We start from the raw sequence: 19,066 nt of genomic DNA, 5'->3' as shown, positions 1-19,066 counted from the left end.
ACAGATGCTGCCAAACTTAGAATAATTCCAGCATTTTCTGTTTTTATACTAGAGGATGTCGTCTTTCAAATGAGATGTTAAGATGAGGTCACATCTGTTTGCTTAGCTGTTGTCCTGGCTAGTATCTACCCTCAATCAACATCAGAAATAAAAGAGCATATGGTTAGTATCACATTCTCTTTGTTCATAAATGTTGATAGAAAGTTTGTGATATTGATGCAGAAGAGGACAAGGACTTCTGTTCATGAGCCAGTTCAGTCCGAGGTTCATGTTGGATTTATTAACAGTTTAGCTTCCAACTGTAAAGATGCTCAACAGAAAACAAACAATCGCGCATCTCGGTCTGAGTGAAACTGAACGAAGCTGAAGCCATTCCTCCAGTACCCCGGCAGGCAGTGCGCGGGGGCGGAAGTGATATCAGTAACCCAGCCTCGCGGGTGACCAAGATGGCGGGATGAAGCGGAGTGTGTGGCTTCCGGTTCCTGCTCGCGCTCCCTGGCTGCAGTGGGCCATTTGTTGTTGAGCGCACGGCGTCTTCTCGTGCCATGGCGGAGAAATTCGACAACCTGGAGGAACATCTGGAGAAATTCATCGAGAACATTCGGCAGCTCGGCATCATCGTCAGTGACTTCCAGCCCAGCAGCCAAGCAGGCTTGAACCAGAAACTGTGAGTGGGGATGGAGGAGAGAACGGAGGAGGGGAGGGGGGGAGAGGTGGAGCGGGCAGGGTGTGGGCGGGGGATGGGGCAGAGGGAGAGTGTGGGCGGGGGATGGGGCAGAGGGAGAGTGTGGGCGGGGGATGGGGCAGAGGGAGAGTGTGGGCGGGGGATGGGGCAGAGGGAGAGTGTGGGCGGGGGATGGGGGTGGAGGGAGAGTGTGAGTGTGGGCGGGGGATGGGGCAGAGGGAGAGTGTGGGCGGGGGATGGGGCAGAGGGAGAGTGTGAGTGTGGGCGGGGGATGGGGGTGGAGGGAGAGGGTGAGTGTGGGCGGGGGATGGGGCAGAGGGAGAGTGTGGGCGGGGGATGGGGCAGAGGGAGAGTGTGGGCGGGGGATGGGGCAGAGGGAGAGTGTGGGCGGGGGATGGGGCAGAGGGAGAGTGTGAGTGTGGGCGGGGGATGGGGGTGGAGGGAGAGGGTGAGTGTGGGCGGGGGATGGGGGTGGAGGGAGAGTGTGAGTGTGGGCGGGGGATGGGGGTGGAGGGAGAGTGTGAGTGTGGGCGGGGGATGGGGGTGGAGGGAGAGTGTGAGTGTGGGCGGGGGATGGGGGTGGAGGGAGAGGGTGAGTGTGGGCGGGGGATGGGGGTGGAGGGAGAGGGTGAGTGTGGGCGGGGGATGGGGGTGGAGGGAGAGGGTGAGTGTGGGCGGGGGATGGGGGTGGAGGGAGAGGGTGAGTGTGGGCGGGGGATGGGGGTGGAGGGAGAGGGTGAGTGTGGGCGGGGGATGGGGGTGGAGGGAGAGGGAGAGTGTGGGCGGGGGATGGGGGTGGAGGGAGAGGGTGAGTGTGGGCGGGGGATGGGGGTGGAGGGACATCGGCAGAGATGGGGCGCAGAAGTGGGGATGGGCTGTGTGGGGTGGGGGGGAGGAGGGGTCGGAGACAATATCTATGCATGCCACGCCACCAGCATTGCTCTCAACTGTTTTCCGTCATCATCCTAAAATATCACTGTTGCCTAAATCTCCATCCCCCTTGCCCTAAAACTGTGCCTCCTTGTGATTGACTTTTCAACCAAGGAAAACAGCTCCCTACTCACCCTGTCTGTGTTTCTCATCATCTTATGCATCTCAGTTGTGTCCACTCTTGGCCTTCCCTGCTCTCCCGATAGTGAAGTGATTAGAACTGACACAGTACTCTGGCTGTGGCCTAACCAATGTTCTGTACAATTCTGACATTACGCCCTTGCTCTTGCATTCTATGCTATACTTTAAGGTTCTTCCTTGATGTCAGCTGAGGCAAATGTGGTAGGTTGGCATTTGTTTTGTGATTGGCTAAGCAGGAGTTGAACATCAGGATCTGGCAAAATAAAACTACAAGGGATGTTTATGTTCTCATTCCAATTTCAGGAAATGAATCCTGTTGATGTTTAATCTGTTTTATATAACCCTTGGGCCAGTGAGAAACAGCTTTAGGATATCAGCTTTCCAAAATCTGAAGTAATGTAAAAGCAGTTAAATATTTTAATAAAATTCATCAGGTGTTTCTAAAAATGTGCATTTCATACCAAAATCTTCATAAAATAGTCTGTTTTCAAATTTTAGATTAGACTAAATCTATTCCACATGAATCAAACAAGTAATATGATTCCCTTGGAAGGCTTCTGAAATAATACTTAAAGTTTTTTTTAGTTTCTTTATCTGTAAAAGCAACTTTTTTTGATCTCCAGGAATTCTATGATTACGGGTCTGCAAGACGTTGACAAATGCCGACAACAGCTGCATGATATTAATGTACCACTGGAAGTATTTGAGTAAGTATTGTGGCTCATACTTTGTCACAACTAAATTCTGACTCAAAACTAATTTATCTCAGTAGAGCTTGGTGTGCACTCAGCAGGGTGTGTGAATCAATATTTGTATTTCTTCAAAATGAATTTTCATTTGGCAGTGTTTATGCAAATAAACATGTCAGTACATGTCACTTCAATTGTTCCACAAGTGAGAGGTGATTACTTACATTTCTTTAGCCTTTCCAGCAATTATGTTAAATATTTCCTATTTACGATTGCATTTGCACAAGAAATGAAGCTATGGTGAAAAATGTGAGTACTTTGCTCCAATTAAATGAAGCTAAGGTTCCCTGAAAAGCCAGGTTAGCATCAATGTGGAATTGTAATGTAAATGTACTCTGAAAAAATAAATAAAAATACATTTTTATATTTGCAATGTCACCACAAAGCTGTTACTATGTACTATGAGAACTTAATTTATCCAGGCTGATTGAAATGATCTGGATTATAACTGCTGTTACCAGGAACTACCAAAAGAATAAATACTTATTGTGAGGTGAAATTGCTGTTGGTTTTTCTTACGAGTGAAAGAATTTGAGAGTTCAGTCCGAACAAATCCATTGTTATTCTGAAGAATGTGTCTTCATGGTGACATGAAAAATGATTGTTCCTCACATCAAGGCAGTGGAGAAATGCAAATCAGGGAAATCTCTCCACTGGTTGCAGTCATACTTAACATGAAGATGGCTGTGGTTGTTAGAGACTAATCATCTCTGCTCCAGGACATGGCTGCAGGAGTTCTCAGGGTAGTGTCCTTGGCCTATCCAACTTTAGCTTTTGCTGTAGTGACTCTCCCACCAACATAAGGTCAGAATGGTGATGTTTGCCAATGATTGCACAGCACTGAGTACCATTCAGAACTCCTCAGATAATGAAGAACTCTATGTCCACATGCATCAAGACCAGGGCAACATTCATTCTGATATATGACAAGTGATAATCGTGCCAGGCAAAGGCCATCTGTGATGAAAGAGAATCGAACCATTGCTCTTTAACATGGTCAAATTCCCCATCATCAACACTCTGGGCTGGTTACCATTGATCAGAAAATTAAGTAAACTAGCTGCATAAATATATCGCCTACAACAGCAGGTAAGAGGCTGGAAATTCTGCAGTGAATAATTCACCTCCCGAGACCCATAGACTATCCACAAGACACAAGTGGATCAGTGAAGCGATCTACTTTTACGAAAAGATCAAGAAATGGCAATATAAAATAAAAGGGGATAGGGGATCCAGGCGCAGATGGATCTTGGGTATATGTCCATAAATCATTGAAGATAACACAACAGGTGGAGAAAGCTGTCAGTAAAGCATACAGGATCTTGAGCTTTCTAAATAGGGGTAAAGAGTATGGGAGTTGTATTGAATTTGTATGAAATGCTGCTTGGGCTCAGCATTGAAGTTGCATTCAGTTCTGGGCACCACATCTCAGGAAGGATATAAAGACTGAGAAGGTATGGATGAGATTAATTGGAATTGTTCCAGGGATGAAGTACTTTGTTAACATAGATTTGAGAAGTTGGAGCTGTTCTCGGAGAAAAGCAGGTCGAGAATTGATAGAGGTATTTGATTTGATAGAGATATTCAAATTTCTGAGGGATGCAGCTAAAATAGGTATAAGCTGTTTCCATTGGAAGAATGGGAAACCAAAGGATATCTATTCAGGGTGATGACAAAAGAAGCAGCAATGACATGAGGACACACTTTAAACTGTGAGTGGATATGATCTGGAATACACTTCCTGAGAATGTAATGGAGGCAGTTTCAATCATGGTATTCAAAAGAGAATTAGATCTTTATCTGAAAAAAAATTATTTGCAGCACCGTGGGGAAAGGGCAGAGAAGTAACAAGGTACCAGAACTGTGTTTTAAGAGGCAATTCAGACGAGGTGAGCTACATAGCCACTTCCTGTGCATTTTGAATCTGTGATCTATTCAGCCTGAACTACGCGCAGATCTGCCATTCCCCATCCTTCCTCAATTTTCATCAAAGTCAAATATAAGACCATGAGACATAGAGGCAGAATTAGGCCCATTGAGTCTGCTCTGCCATTCAATTATGGCTGATTTTTTTTTTCTCATCCCCATTCTCCTGCTTTTTCCCCATAACCCTGATCCCCTTATTAAACAAGAACCTATCTATCTTTGTCTTAAAGACACACAATGACCTGGCATCTGCAGCTTTCTGCGACAGAGTTGCACAGATTCACCACTCTGTGGCTGAAAAAATTCCTCCTCAGCTCTGTTTTAAAGGATTGCCTCTTTAGCCTGAGGTTTTGCCCCCTGGTTCTAGTTTTTCCTACTGGGGGGAAACGTCTCCATGTCTGCTCTATCCAGGCCTCGCAGTGTCCTGTAAGTTTCAATAAGATTCCCTCCTCGTCCTTCTAAACTCTGAGTATAGACCCAGACCCCTCAACCTTTCCTCATACTACGACGACCCCTTCATTTCCAGGATCAATCTTGCGAACTCCGCAGTACCCTTCCCAAGGTCAGCACATCCTTCCTTAGAGATAGGGCCTGAAACTGCTCACAGTATTCCAAATGAGGTCTGACGAGAGCCTTATACAGCCTCAAAATACATTCCTGCTCTTGTATTTTAGCCCTCTTGACATGAATGTTAACATTTGCTTCCTAACTGCTGACTGAACCTGCACATTAACCTTAAAAGAATCTTGAACAATGACTTCCAAGTTCCTTTGTATTTCTGATTTCCTAAGCATTTTCTCATTTAGGAAATAGACTATGCCTTCATTCCTCCTTCCAAAATGTATAACCTCACGTTTTTCCACATTGTATTTCATCTACCACTTCTTTGTCCACTCTCCTAACCTGTCTAAATCCTTCTGCAGCCTCCCTGCTTCCTCAATACTACCTGTTCCTGCAATATCTTTGTGTCTTCGGCAAATTTAGCAACGGTGCTTTCCTCCAAATCGTTAATGTATATTGTGAAAAGTTGTGGTCCCAGCACCAATCTCTAAGGCACACCCACTAGTCACCAGCTGCCATTTGTGTTGTTTTATTTGTTTAAAAAAAAACAGATTTTCAAACTTTGCGTCTTTATTTCCTCATACCAAGTGACTTCTCAATGAACATGTTACACACTTCCTAACTCCTCAGAATTCTTATCGGGTAGAGTCTAATACTCCACGTAGCTCTCTAATTGAGGTCTTATGGTTTTCTCAAGACTCACCATTTACCTCAACTACTCTATCTATATATCTTACACTAAAGTTTACAATAAATGCTAATTGTATTAGCATTTCTTACATCTGTATTAACCTTAGATGCTGGCTATAATGTTTTGTGAATGTTTGTTGCCCTTCAAATCCATAGCACTGACTGTTAATTTGTTACACCTTGCATTTGCCGACATTGAATTCCATCTGTCACTATTTTTATTTATCCAGCCCCTTCAGTTTAAAAAGTTTGTCATTCTTTGAACTGTTTTGTCAGTACCTTAGCATCCTTCCCCTTTAGATGTAGCCCCATTTATTTCAGAAGTGTTACCCATGCTCAACAAAGTGGAATCCCGATGGTGCTCCTTTAGCGATGCATTAATTTCCTCCACCTTTCCATCCTTCACTATTCTGGCACATAGGTTGGAGAGTAATTGTATGGATAGAACACCCATGAGCTGCTAATCTTGTTCCTAATCTAAATTAGTTTTGTGGGATCCCAACAACAAGTTCTATTTAAGGAAGAGAAGTTGGGTGCTCAGCATGGTAATGAGGTGGAATGAGCAAGTTGTTGACCAGATTAGTTTAGCAAAGCCAAAGAGAAAGATGAGAGGGAAAGACGGGTTCAAGGCTAAGTTGGAATGGGATTGATTTTGCTTGATGGGCAGGGCTGAGAGAGAAAGAATGCATGGTGTGTTTCATACTAATTGAGAAATCCATCGGTTACTTGCACTTGTTGGAGTCAAGAGTGGAGGGGTCAGAAAATAGGAGTTTAAAGAGGCATGATAACGGAGCAGAAGCCCACAGGTTAGTTTTGCTATCCTGGATTACCCCAGAGAAATGGGTGGTATTGGCGAATGAAAGTGAGGCTTTGTAGAGCTGTCCTCTAACCAGTTTCTGTGATAGGTCGCTGAGACATTTATATAGTGAGCCGTAACATCTCAAGTTATTCATTTTGAACACAGGTACATTGATCAAGGCCGAAATCCTCAACTTTACACCAAAGAATGCTTGGAGAGAGCCTTAGCCAAGAATGAACAAGTCAAAGGAAAAATTGACACATTGAAGGTAGGCAATCTAAGGAATTTATTTTGTCAATTTGCTTTTTGCAAAAAATGGGTAAACAGTGTAACCTCACCAACAGTGTCAATGCAAGTGTTTGTAAATGGGAAATAATGAGAAGAATTTTTAAGTAGTGAATAGACTAGTATCAGAATGATTTAAGATTTTGATTTGAAGTGGCAGTAAGGCTATTTTTCAAGCAAAAGTTGAGAACATATTGTATTCCTAAGTAATAACCCAAATAGCTTTTCTTCATTCCTATTTTTAACTCATGGCATATAGATTTGTTAATCTGAAGTTTAACAAGTCAGCTGGTGTGAATCTGGTGATTGAAGCTAGCACACTTTTAATTGATTCTTTAATCAGTAGTTTTACTCCCCCTCCTTTTTTATCTCCCACTCTAGCGTGTCTTAAGACTCTATAGCCAGGTATGTTGAGCTACCAGTTTTGCCCCTCCTTTAGCCAAGTTTCCATTAAAGCAATGACATTATGCCATGTGTCTACTTGTGCCCTTAACTCATCTATCTTAGAACATAGAAAAACTACAGCACAAACAGGTCCTTCGGCTCACAAGTTGCGCCGATGATATCCCTATCTACTAGGCTTACCTATAACCCTCAATCCTACTAAGTCCCATGTACACATCCAGAAGTCTCTTAAAAGATCCTGTCGAATCTGTTTCCACCACCACCATCGGCAGCCGATTCCATGCACCCACCACCCTCTGAGTGAAAAACTTACCCCTGACATCTCCTCTGTACCTACTCCCCAGCACCCTAAACCTGTGTCCTCTTGAGGCAGCCATTTCAGCCCTGGGAAAAAGCCTCTGAGAATCCACCCGATCAATACCTCTCAACGTCTTATACACCTCTATCAGGTCCCCTCTCATCTTTCGTCTCTCCAAGGAGAAAAGACCGAGCTCTCTCAACCTATCCTCATGAGGCATGCCACCCAATCAAGATAACATCCTTGTAAATCTCCTCTGCACCCTTTCAATGGCTTCCACATCCTTCCTGTAATGAGGCGACCAGAACTGAGCACAGTACTCCAAGTGGGGTCTGACCAGGGTCTTGGTGTGGATGGATACCATTCAAGTAAAATAAGATGGGAGTCTAATCTGTCAGACATTTTGCTTTTGCCTGAGAAGACAGGCTACTGTTACAGTGCAGTCCTTGCTCTGGCTAACCAATGTCCTTTGTCCTTGCTTTGCACAAACTCCACCCATCACCCATTAGTGAGCGAGCTGGCCTACTCGTATTTTGACAGAGTGGGAGGAGTAAGGTTAATTCCATTTGGCCTAGTTCAGATACCGTTACGAACGTAATCACGGGAAAACATTGCCCAAACGCTTTCCAGCACGGACAAAGGAAATCCCACACGGTGCCTGCCACGACCAAGGAAGTCCCAAACTGCTTGACAGCCAATGCTTATGAAGTGAAGTGCAGTCGTTGTTGTTCTGTTGAGAACACAGCAGGCAATTTACGCAGAGCAAGCGCCCACAAACCGAAATGAGATAATGACCAATCATTTGTTTTTGGGATGTTAATCCCGGAGTGGGATGATGAGGCAGTTTAAGCTACTCAAGAGTTGAATTTAATTAACAAATTACACCGGAATTTTACCATCCCGCCTGCCATGTTTGTAATGTTCCTTGCATTGAAGTATAAATAGTTTAACCCTGCCAGTTTTCCTTGCTGGATACTTTTGAACTTTTCTTCTGTAATTCCAAGTCTATCACTACATCTCTAGCATCACTTGCTAATGTTCTACCTCCATTTTGCTGATCTGAATCTGACCTATCAGATCCTACTCCAAGGATTCAATCCCCCTGCCACGTGTAAACACTCCCCAATGTAACTAGCAAAAGCCCCATAAGGATGTTGGTCTCAGCTCTGCCTGGGAGCAGTCTGTCCCATTTGTACAGGTCCCACCTTCCCCAGAACTGGTCCCAGTGCCTCAAAAATCTGAATCCACCCTGACTATACCATCCCTCCAACAGCATGTTTATTTGATGTATCCTCTCATTCCTGGTCTCATTAACATGAACTGGGGGTAATCCTGAGATTACTACATTTGAGGTCCTGCATTTTAATTTACTTTCTAACTTCCTTTACTCAGCTTGCACGTCCTCATTCCTTAGTTTGCGTACTTTATTGGTACCAATGTGTACCACGTCAACTGTCTGTTCATCTTCCCTCCCCAGAATGCTCTGCAGCTGCTCAGTGACATCCCAGACGCTAGCACCAAGGAGGCAACATATTATCCATGATTCATGTTTGCAGCCATAGAAGTGTCTGTCAGTGCCCCTAACTATTGAATCCCCTATCACTATAGCCTGACTATTCATTTTCCTTTCATCCCTCTGAGCAGCAGAGCCACTCATGATGCAGTGAATTTGGCTGCTGTTGCTTTCCTCTGAGGGCTGCCCCCACCCCTCTTCCCCCCCCGCCCGCCCCCACCTCCCCCAAACAATATCCAAAACAGTATATCTGTTTGAGAGAGGGATGATCATAGGAGATCCTGCACTACCTTCCTGAGTCTTTTACTGTTCCTGATGGGTCATCCATTCCATTTCTGCCTGTGCAACCCTCACCCACTGTCTGACCACTTCACTAAACATGCTATCCATGACTTGCTCAGCATCACAACTTGCTCCACAGTGAGTCCATCTGTAGCTCCAGCTCCGAAATTTGGTTAGCTAGGAGCTGCATTTGGACACATTTTATCTCACACGGCCACCAGGGATGCTGGAAGTTGTATTAAATCATACAAAGTCTACAAAAAATAACGAAACCAGATTGATCACCTGACATTGGAAGCGTCAGTGGAGAAACCAGCCCTGCGACCCTGCACCTTGTGAACACCTGTTGGCACCTGTGCCAAAATTGTGACAGCTGAGTCTCAGACAGCGATAATACACTCAAGGTGGCACGATGGCACAGTGGTTAGCACTGCTACTTCACAGTGCCAGGGACCCGGTTTGATTCCAGCCTTCGGTAACTATATGTGGAATTTGCATGTTCTCCCCATGCCTGCATGGGTTTCATCTGGGAGCTCTAGTTTCCCCCACAGTTCAAAGATGTGCAGGTTGGGTGGCTTGGCCATGCAAAACTGCTCCTTGATATGTAGATTAGGGGGATTAGTGGGGTAAATACATGGTGTTATGGGACAGGGCCTCGGTAAGGTGTTCCTTCAGAGAGTTGGTAAAGACTGGCCCTCTTTACCATACCTTACAGACACAATATCACCATCCTTGGATATATCCTGCCCACCAACAGGACAGATGGTGGCAGTCTAGTGGTACACAGTTGGAAGAGAGTTGCCTTGGGAGTTCTTAACATCAATTCTGGACCCCATAAAGTCTCATAGCATCAGGTCATGAAACCTGCTGATTTCCACCTACCACCACCCATCCCTCTCAGCTGATGAATCCGTATTCTTCCATGTTGAATATTACTTGGAGAAAGCAGTGGGGTGGCAAGGGCACATAATTGCTCAGGTGAGTAATGCAAATCACGAAAAGTGGCTCAGAAGCACTGCGACTGACCTAGCTGGCTAAGTTCTAAAGAACACAGCTACTAAATGGATCTATGGCCAGTGGTGGAGAAACCTACTTAGTCTCGTCCTTGCTGATCTACCTGTTGCAGGTGCTTTGTCCGTGACTATACTGTCCTCATGGAGATGAAGTCCTGTACGGTATTTTAATTTTCAGTAAGCTGTGCCCATGTTCTCAGAGACCAAAATTGGCTCCCAGTCGGGTAACCATTCATTAAAAATTGTCATTGTTTTCAAATCCCTCCATGTCCTCTCTGTCTCTGTTTTCCTGCAGGTCCACATATCTGATATGTGTTCCTCTAATTTAGGTCCTGTGTGTATCCCTGACTTTATTCACTGTCATTAGTGGCTATGCCTTCAGCTACCTAGGGCCTAAGATGTGAAATTCCCCTGCTAAACTTTTCCTTCTCTATCTATTTGCTCCTTAAAACCTAAATTTAATTATGCTTTTGGTTATGTGGTTGGTATTCAATTGTGTTTCATGTGCTTATTATTCTGTTAAAGGTGTTAAATAAATACAACACCCTGGTCATTCCACATTAATATCTAACTACAATTTAAGACTCTGCTATATTGTGTACCGTTTTGCAATCTTTTGCATTGAAAAGGAAATCTCAGTGTGAACTAATTGGAGTGTAGATTCTGGCATTGCCATTGAATTATGCAGCATTGCGTAATTAAGAATCCAGGCATTTCTTATTTAGTGTGGTGAGTGGGCATTGGAAAGAACTGCTCTACATTTTTAACAAATCTGTATTGTGTTAGGAAATCAGAAGTGGTTTTAAGGAATTTATATTTGTTGATAAATACTAGATTTAAAGTATAGTTTTAAGTGGATTCAATTTAGTGATTGTATAAGAAAGGATCAGCCTATAGTTAGATTTCTGCTTGACAAAAAGTATTTATATGTGAGTTGCCTCAGTTCCAAGTGTTTCTATTGTGCTTAGAGGAAGTTACAGCATGAAAAGCAATTAAATTGGCAAAAGCATGAGATCGTTGCTTAGCAAATGGGGACCCTTTTAAATAAAGACTTTTGAATTTTGTTTTAACTGAATTTGTTTGCTTTGGAGATGAGACAGTAGGGAGTGATCATCTCTCAACTCAGGACAGCGCATGGTACCTGAAAAGAGGCAAACTTCCCAAAGAGCCAGATGCAGTCCTGATAACCAGGAAATTAGGGCAGAAAGAATGTCTTAAGCCTGATGTTAATTGTATTAGAACAGCGAATTGGTCAGGGTAGACAGGCAGAGCTGAGTAGAAGGCTGAGTTAGAGAAATGAATGCACGAAGCATTCGGAATAAAGCGAATGAGCTGGTGGCCATTACAGAGACATGGTTGCAAGATGACAGGGACTGGGAGCTGAATGTACAGGGGTATCAAGTGTTTAGGAAGGATAGGCGGGAGGAAAAAGTCGGGGGGGGGGGGAGGTGTAACTCTGCTGATTAAGGATAGCATCAGGGTGGTAGTAAGGGATGATATAGGAGCCAAAGAGCAGAAAGTGGAATCGTTGTGGGTGGAGATTAGGAACAGCAAAGGGAGGAAGACGCTGGTGGGTGTCGTCTATAGGCCCCCAAATAATGATCTGGAGGTGGGGCGGGCTATTAACATGCAAATAAATGCGGCGTGCAGGAATGGAACGGCGATAATTATGGGGGATTTCAATCTACATATTGATTGGTCGACCCATGTTGGACGCGGTGGGCTTGAGGAAGAGTTCTTGGAATGCTGCCGGGATAGTTTCCTTGAACAGTGTGTGTTGGAGCCACCGAGGGAGCGAGCTATCTTGGATCTGGTGTTATGTAATGAGGCAGGTAGAATTAGGGACCTTATGGTGAAGGATCCTCTTGGGAAGAGTGATCATTGTATGGTGGAGTTTCTGATGCAGATGGAGGAGGAGAAAGTGGGTTCCCGGACCTTTGTCCTTTGTTTGAACAGAGGGGAGTACGGTAGGATGAGAGAGGAATTGGCGAATGTTGATTGGGGGAGCACATTGGAAGGTAGGTCTGCTGAGGAACAGTGGAGGATCTTTAAGGAGATCTTTCTTGGTGCTCAGCAGAAATTTATTCTGATGGTTAAAAAGGATCGTAGGAGGAGAGATAATCAGTCGTGGATAACGAAGGAGATAAAGGAAAGTGTTAAATTAAAAGCGGATGCGTTTAGAGTAGCTAAGAGTAGTGGGCGAGAAGAGGATTGGGAGAGGTTTAAATGTCAACAAAGAATGACAAAGAAGTTGATAAAGAAGGGTAGGATAAACTATGAAGCTGGGTTAGCGCTTAATATAAAAAAGGATAGTAAGAGTTTTTATAAATATATAAAAAGAAAGAGGCTGACTAGGGTGAACGTTGGACCCTTAGAGGATGAGAGGGGGGATCTTAGTGGTAGGGGATGGGGAAATGGCTGAGGCCTTGAATAACTTCTTTGTTTCGGTCTTCACGGAGGAGGACATGAATAATTTGCTGGGTGTTAGCGATGGAAAGATGGTAGGAGTGGAGGGCCTGAATGACAATATTGTTACTAGAGAGGCAATGCTCGAAAGACTGGAGGAACTGATTGTGGACAAGTCCCCAGGACCAGATGGAATGCATCCAAGGATTCTGAAAGAAATGGCGGAGGTGATAGTGGATGCCTTGGTGATTATTTTCCAAACCTCGCTGGATTCCGGGGAAGTGCCGGTAGGTTGGAAAACGGCTAATGTTACGCCGTTGTTTAAGAAGGGTGGCAGGCAAAAGGCAGGGAATTATAGGCCGGTTAGTTTAACGTCTGTTGTAGGTAAAATGTTAGAATCAAGGAGAAAATAGCGAGGCATCTTGAGGAGAATTGTTTGATAGAGCAGACGCAGCACGGTTTCGTTAAGGGAAAGTCATGTCTGATGAATTTATTGGAGCTCTATGAGGATGTGTCTAGGGCAGTGGATAGAGGAGAGCCGGTGGATGTGGTGTTTCTTGATTTTCAGAAGGTGTTTGATAAGGTGTTGCGCAAGAGGTTATTACAGAAGGTTAGAGGGCATGGAGTTGGGGGTAGGGTGTTAGCGTGGATAGGGGATTGGCTGTCAAACAGGAGGCAGAGAGTGGGAGTCAATGGGTGCTATTCGGATTGGCGGTTGGTGACTAGTGGAGTGCCCCAAGGGTCGGTGCTGGGGCCTCAGCTATTTACCATTTATATAGATGATCTGGAGGAGGGAACCGAGTGTATGATGTCGAAATTTGCTGATGACACCAAGATTGGTGGAACAGCAAATTGTGCGGAGGGTGTGGAAAGTCTGCAGAAGGATCTAGATAGGCTGGGCGAATGGGCCAGGAACTGGCAAATGGAACTTAATGTTGGCAAGTGTGAAGTTGTCCACTTTGGTAGGAATAATGGTAGGAAGGACTATTACTTGGCGAAAAACTGCAGCATGCAACGGTGCAGAGGGACGTCGGGGTCCTTGTGCATGAGTCGCAAAAACCCAGCCTGCAGGTGGTCAGGAAGGCTAATGGGATGCTGGCCTTCATAGCGAGGGGGATTGAATATAAAAGTAGGGAGGTCTTGCTGCAACTGTACAGGGCACTGGTGAGACCGCAGCTGGAGTACTGTGTGCAGTTTTGGTTGCCGCACTTACGCAAGGATATTTTGGCCTTGGAGGGAGTGCAGAGGAGGTTTACTAGGCTGATACCGGAGTTGAGGGGGTTGAGCTATGAGGAGAGGCTGAATAAACTAGGCTTGTACTCGTTAGAGTTCAGAAGAATGAGGGGAGATCTTATTGAGACATATAAGATGATGAATGGGATGGATAGGATAGAGGTGGAGAGGCTCTTCCCGCTCAGAAAGGACAGTAGGACTAGAGGGCACAGCCGCAAGATAAAGGGGGGGCGGTTTAGAACGGAGTTGAGGAGGAACTTCTTCACTCAAAGGGTGGTGAATCTCTGGAATTCTCTGCCCGTTGAAGTGGTGGAGGCTGCCTTGCTAAATATATTTAAGATGCGGGTTGATAGGTTTTTGATAGGCAAGGGGATTAAGGGTTATGGGGAGAGGGCGGGAAAGTGGAACTGAGCCACGACAGATCAGCCATGATCTTATTGAATGGTGGGGCAGGCTCTAGGGGTTAGATGGCCTACTCCTGCTTCTATTTCTTATGTTCTTAGAAAGCTGCAGTAATTAGATTTAAAATGGAAAAGTAAGCTTCAGAGGCAAATCAAGAGTTTCTTGTCATTTTCATAGAGCCTGGAAATTAATTAAAGCAACTGTGAAAACAAATAAATCCTGAAGGGAGAGGGAAGTGTAAGACTAAGTGAATCCTTGACGGACAAACAACTGAGAGAAAGAACTGTTTAAAAGACTTGAAAGTGACTTTGAAATCCACAATCACTTGAGTTCAGAGGAATGTTTATTTTGTCTCAGCCAGTCTGTGTGTTTCAAGGAATTTTGTGTAACTGAGACCATTGTGGCTTAAGATATACTATGTAATCCATGTTGGCCTTAAGATCTGAATATATTTGTGAAGCTCAGGGGAGAGTAAAGGAGCTTGTCATAATCCAACTTTTCGTGTTTAATTTTTTTCTCCTCAACACTAATTAGCACTCTTGTGACCTATGTTTTTTTAAAAATGTTGCAGTCATTTGAGCCAGGGTTTCGATCTGGAATCTTCCTGTTCAGTTATAACATCAACTGGGATTGGAGCAAATGATATTCAGTGTTAGATATTTGTAGCTTTTCAAAGCTATGAATTTGAAAAAAAGTTGAGCATTGCTAATTTTATGTTGATTCCATTATCAGAAGTTTTGTTCAGTTATCTTGAGTTTTGCTTTCGGGGAATGCTGCCACAAAAACTGAAAATTTGTTACACTGTCCTTCTGGTGGCATGACCACAACTATCCACTGAAGATATTTAAGAATTCTCCCATGCATTTAAGCTTTATACTTCATAGTAAGCTCAGATGTCTCAAAAAAAATCATTGTGTAGTATAGCATATGTGCCCAGTTGTGAATGCAAAATGTGATAATTATGTCCTTGTAGATCTATCTCCATAAAACAATATGAATCTTCCTTTATGGAGAGCAGAAAATAATTGTACTTAATTTGCTAATGTGCCACAGACCCTGAGGAAGCCTTGTGTGTGCATATGCATGATACTTAATCAAAACTTTAAATTTTATTGGTTTTACTCTATATCGAATGCTGTATGATTCCCTGTGAGCATGGAATCCAATGGGATTGGCACCATAGAGTTTTTTATGCTGTACGTGGTTTGGTTTTTATGACTTACTTTTCCTAGTAGGTGAAAAGCCCATTCCAGAAGGCAGCTAAGTAAATCACTTGACAAAAACATCCTAGCACCCACAGCAACCCTGAGAATGTCCTTGCCCACTCTTCCCCCAAATTCACCTTTTGGAAATCCTGGCTAATATTGGGAGAATCAGCATTGTTGGGTTGTGTGCAGGGAAGGGCAATGAGTATTTTCTGGGATAAGTTTTTTTTTGCGGGGGGCGGGGGGGGAGGGCATGGGTGTTAATTGGTGCTATGTAGTTTTGGCAGTTAATAGATGCATTTGGAGGTGGTAGCTCCATTCTGTTCTGCCACTGGTTCAAAGATCTGGGCCAATGCTTTTACTCCATCAGCAAATTCCCTGATCTGTTCCATTCGCTGTCATGCAGCACCAGAACTAGTGTCACTAGAAGGAGATTGTCTGGGAAGCAATGCATCCATAATGCAGCAAGCATGCTGGAGGCAAATCTGTAAGATAAAAGTATGACATCCACAAGCTTTCCAGGTTTTGAATGCTGCTGTGACTATCAATGAAATAGAAAGGACAAAATTTCCTTCAGGCAGATGTGTTTTTGTATTTGCCTGTCAAGATGTGAATTGAACTGGAAAATAAGTAACATTCCTTTTCTAGTTCAGATGATTTCAGCCTATTGGTTGAGGCCAAGTTTCTGCCTGAATTGCAATGTGGGTGAAGGCACTCAGTTGAATTTTGTCCTGTATGGCATCATACTTCTTGAATGACAAGGAGAGATACTGGTGTTCTGTAAGATTATGAAATAATCAGTAAGTGCTTTACACACCTTTGAAATGCAGGAAATTTTATTTAGGACAACAAATACTCAACATTACATAAAATTTCCAGTTTTTTCCTTCTCTGAACCTACTGTCTGTTGAGAAGTTGGGGGTGGGAAGATGGAGTAAGAGTTGATGGTTCCAATCCACTGTTGCTAGATCTGTCATCTTGAAGCCTGATAACTCTAAAATGACCTTACTTACTCTTAAGGAACAATGATACAACGGCATTACACTAAGTGGATTGTGTGGAGAGAAACAGTGGTATAAATTGAAGTGTATGGCCTTTTCTTATTAAGAAACATTTGATATTACGTAAACATTACATGTATTTCAGTAATTAATGTTGTCATTGTAGTCAGCTATTATAGTTGCAAAGCCAGGAGAAATCATCCTTCCCCAGATCAGCATTAAAGTAGGTGTTTACTCCTCTTCAGTTTTTTTCTTCAACTTACTTTGTTGTAAGGATAGTGATAAAGTGGCTTGGGTGATTAATTGTCTTTTTTATTGGGAAAGAGTCTTCTATGCCATGTATTTTTTAAGCTAATAAAAATCTGGAAATAGCATAGAGTTGCAGATATTTTTTGTGTCATTTTCCCGCTCGTTTTAAAATTAATACACGTCTTTAAAGAATGTAGCAACCTTTTTTATAACATCAACAGCATTTGAGTATCAGTAAAAGTATTTGAATTCTATAAATAATACAACCCTGAAAATGATTGGTAACAATGATAGTGTGTTGATGTGATGGACAGAGAGAATGCAAATACTCTTGATAGGCAATTGCAATGGGGAATTAAAATAACGTTAAACTTGTCATGGAAAAAAATGTTTTAAAAGTGGTCTTTTTTAATTGTTTCAGAAATTCAAGGGGCTTCTGATTCACGAACTGAGCAAAGTTTTTCCTGAAGAAATGTCCAAATACCGAGCTATCCGATGTGAAGATCACCTACCTACGTAGCTGGGTCTGCTAAGTTCTATTCAGTGGAATTATACAGCTTCCTTTTTTCAGGAACCAACTGAATGTGGCTAACTTTTTGCAGCCTGAGAAATTCTTCTTGAATGCTTAAAAGGAATACGTAGTCTGTTTCCAACACTAAAATGGACTTGAAAATAGTTTTGAAAGAAGCAAATGCCCTTTTACTTTTGAAATGCATTAGTACTTCAATGGGATTTTGTTAGTGTGTGTCAGATGATATGAAGGCAGAATTATGACTGGCTGGGAAGATGTTCTCAGTTAAACAGATTGAGATACTTTTGTATCAGTATACAAGATAAATTCATTTTGTATAGTGCTAGTCAGTGCAGCAATTTTTGTAACGAATGCTTAAATGGATTTTTGTTTAATCACATTACCAGCTTTACAATTTATAAACTAAAGGGGAAAATATGATCATAAAATTCAGAGCAAAATAAATCCTTTATGGCTCAAAGTGCAGACCATCCGAATCCCTCCCACATTATCTTAGCAAATGCTAATGTTCTTTCATGTTTCTGCTGATGGTGCCGAATCAAGCAATGATAATTATTGCTGAAATCTCGTTCTCACTGTTGAACAATTAATATTGCAACTTAAAGGTGCCAATCAAACACAAATCACTTTTTTTAGTTCTGATGAAATGTTAACTGTTTCTCTTCACAGATGCTGTCAGACCTGCTGAGCATTTCCACCATTTTCTGTTATTCCAAATTAAATATTTTCTTTGGGAGCTCTACATACCAACTATCCTGTTTGGGGGGGTGTGGGGGGGAGACGACGGACGACACAAGGAGGAGAATTATTTTTCTGGTCTTTAAGGTTTGTGAATTTTTATATGTTCTTAAGGCACATGCTCATTGAAATAAAGTTTGATTTTTCCAAATACTGTCATTGTAGAAAACCTTTTATCTATTAATAAAAATGGAGTGTCCTTAAGCTAAATATCAACAAACCTGTACCTTATGCTTTGTTTTTCCCTTTCATTAATTCCAAGTACAGTGCCATTACCCATCCAACTGGGTGGGCAGGTGATCATTTCAATGCTGGCAACTACATAGCATTTAAACTGGCTTTCAGCTTCATAAGATATAAATTCAGGTTAACTTTTCCTTTTTTACTGTATTCTTGTCTCTTTGGATGACAAGCCCCTCTTGGCATCTAACTGAAACCTTGGTTAAGATTAGGAAAATTATTTTTAAACTCTTGCTTGTAGTGGTTATCTATAGACCATTGGTATTCTCTTTGGGATCTACTGTATTAAAATTTATTTTTCCTCAGTGCTACCTGATTGCTGATTTTCTTTAATCTGTAGCAACAAAAGTAATTTGCCAGCAGGTCAATGAGTACAAAGGCGTGAAAATTAGATTTATTGGACCAAGATTTATAGGATAATATTGCCTATCCAACAGTGTCCAGGGACCCAGTTTGAAAACTTATTCTGTACAGTTAGTGTATTTTTTAAATAAATTGGACACCAAGGTAAATTCAGTCACACTGCTAAGAGGACCAAAACAGCTATAATATTGTCATATTAATAATTAGAAATATTACCATATTGAGAAATAACATCATTTTATAATTAATTGTATCCTTGCAGTCCTGTGTACACAGGACATTGAGGCAAGCTAATCAGGGAGTTACAGCAACTGAAGCTTCATTGTAATAAGACTCTCAGGTTTTTGAGTAGATACATATCAAATTCTGATGTGTATCTACAAGATTTTTTAGTCTTTTACTATAAATGTGAAAGTCTGA

At 42.7% G+C, this 19,066-nt stretch overlaps 1 protein-coding gene across 1 annotated transcript; it reads left to right on the top strand.

Moving 5' to 3' along the window:
* Positions 1-424: 424 nt before the first annotated feature.
* On the top strand, positions 425-18,263 carry med10 (mediator complex subunit 10). The gene is made up of 4 exons (XM_080205231.1): positions 425-667; positions 2,380-2,463; positions 6,647-6,749; positions 17,195-18,263. Exons 1-4 carry the CDS (start codon positions 546-548, stop codon positions 17,291-17,293), a joined length of 408 nt encoding a protein of 135 aa, XP_080061357.1. The 5' UTR covers positions 425-545; the 3' UTR covers positions 17,294-18,263.
* Positions 18,264-19,066: the final 803 nt, after the last annotated feature.

Source organism: Carcharhinus amblyrhynchos, chromosome 2 (genome assembly GCF_965287045.1).
Source record: "Carcharhinus amblyrhynchos chromosome 2, sCarAmb.v2.hapA, whole genome shotgun sequence".
In the NCBI taxonomy this organism is placed as follows: Eukaryota; Metazoa; Chordata; class Chondrichthyes; order Carcharhiniformes; family Carcharhinidae; genus Carcharhinus; species Carcharhinus amblyrhynchos.
The sequence above is the reverse complement of the archived record's forward strand: the minus strand, read 5'-3'. Positions and strand labels throughout refer to the sequence as shown.

Excerpts from the sequence above, each read along its gene's own strand:
- med10 (XM_080205231.1), top strand. The coding sequence starts at position 546 with ATGGCGGAGAAATTCGACAACCTGGAGGAACATCTGGAGAAATTCATC. Across the intron at positions 668-2,379 it reads GCAGGCTTGAACCAGAAACT|GAATTCTATGATTACGGGTC; the intron begins GTGAGTGGGGAT and ends TTTGATCTCCAG. Across the intron at positions 6,750-17,194 it reads GAAAAATTGACACATTGAAG|AAATTCAAGGGGCTTCTGAT; the intron begins GTAGGCAATCTA and ends TAATTGTTTCAG.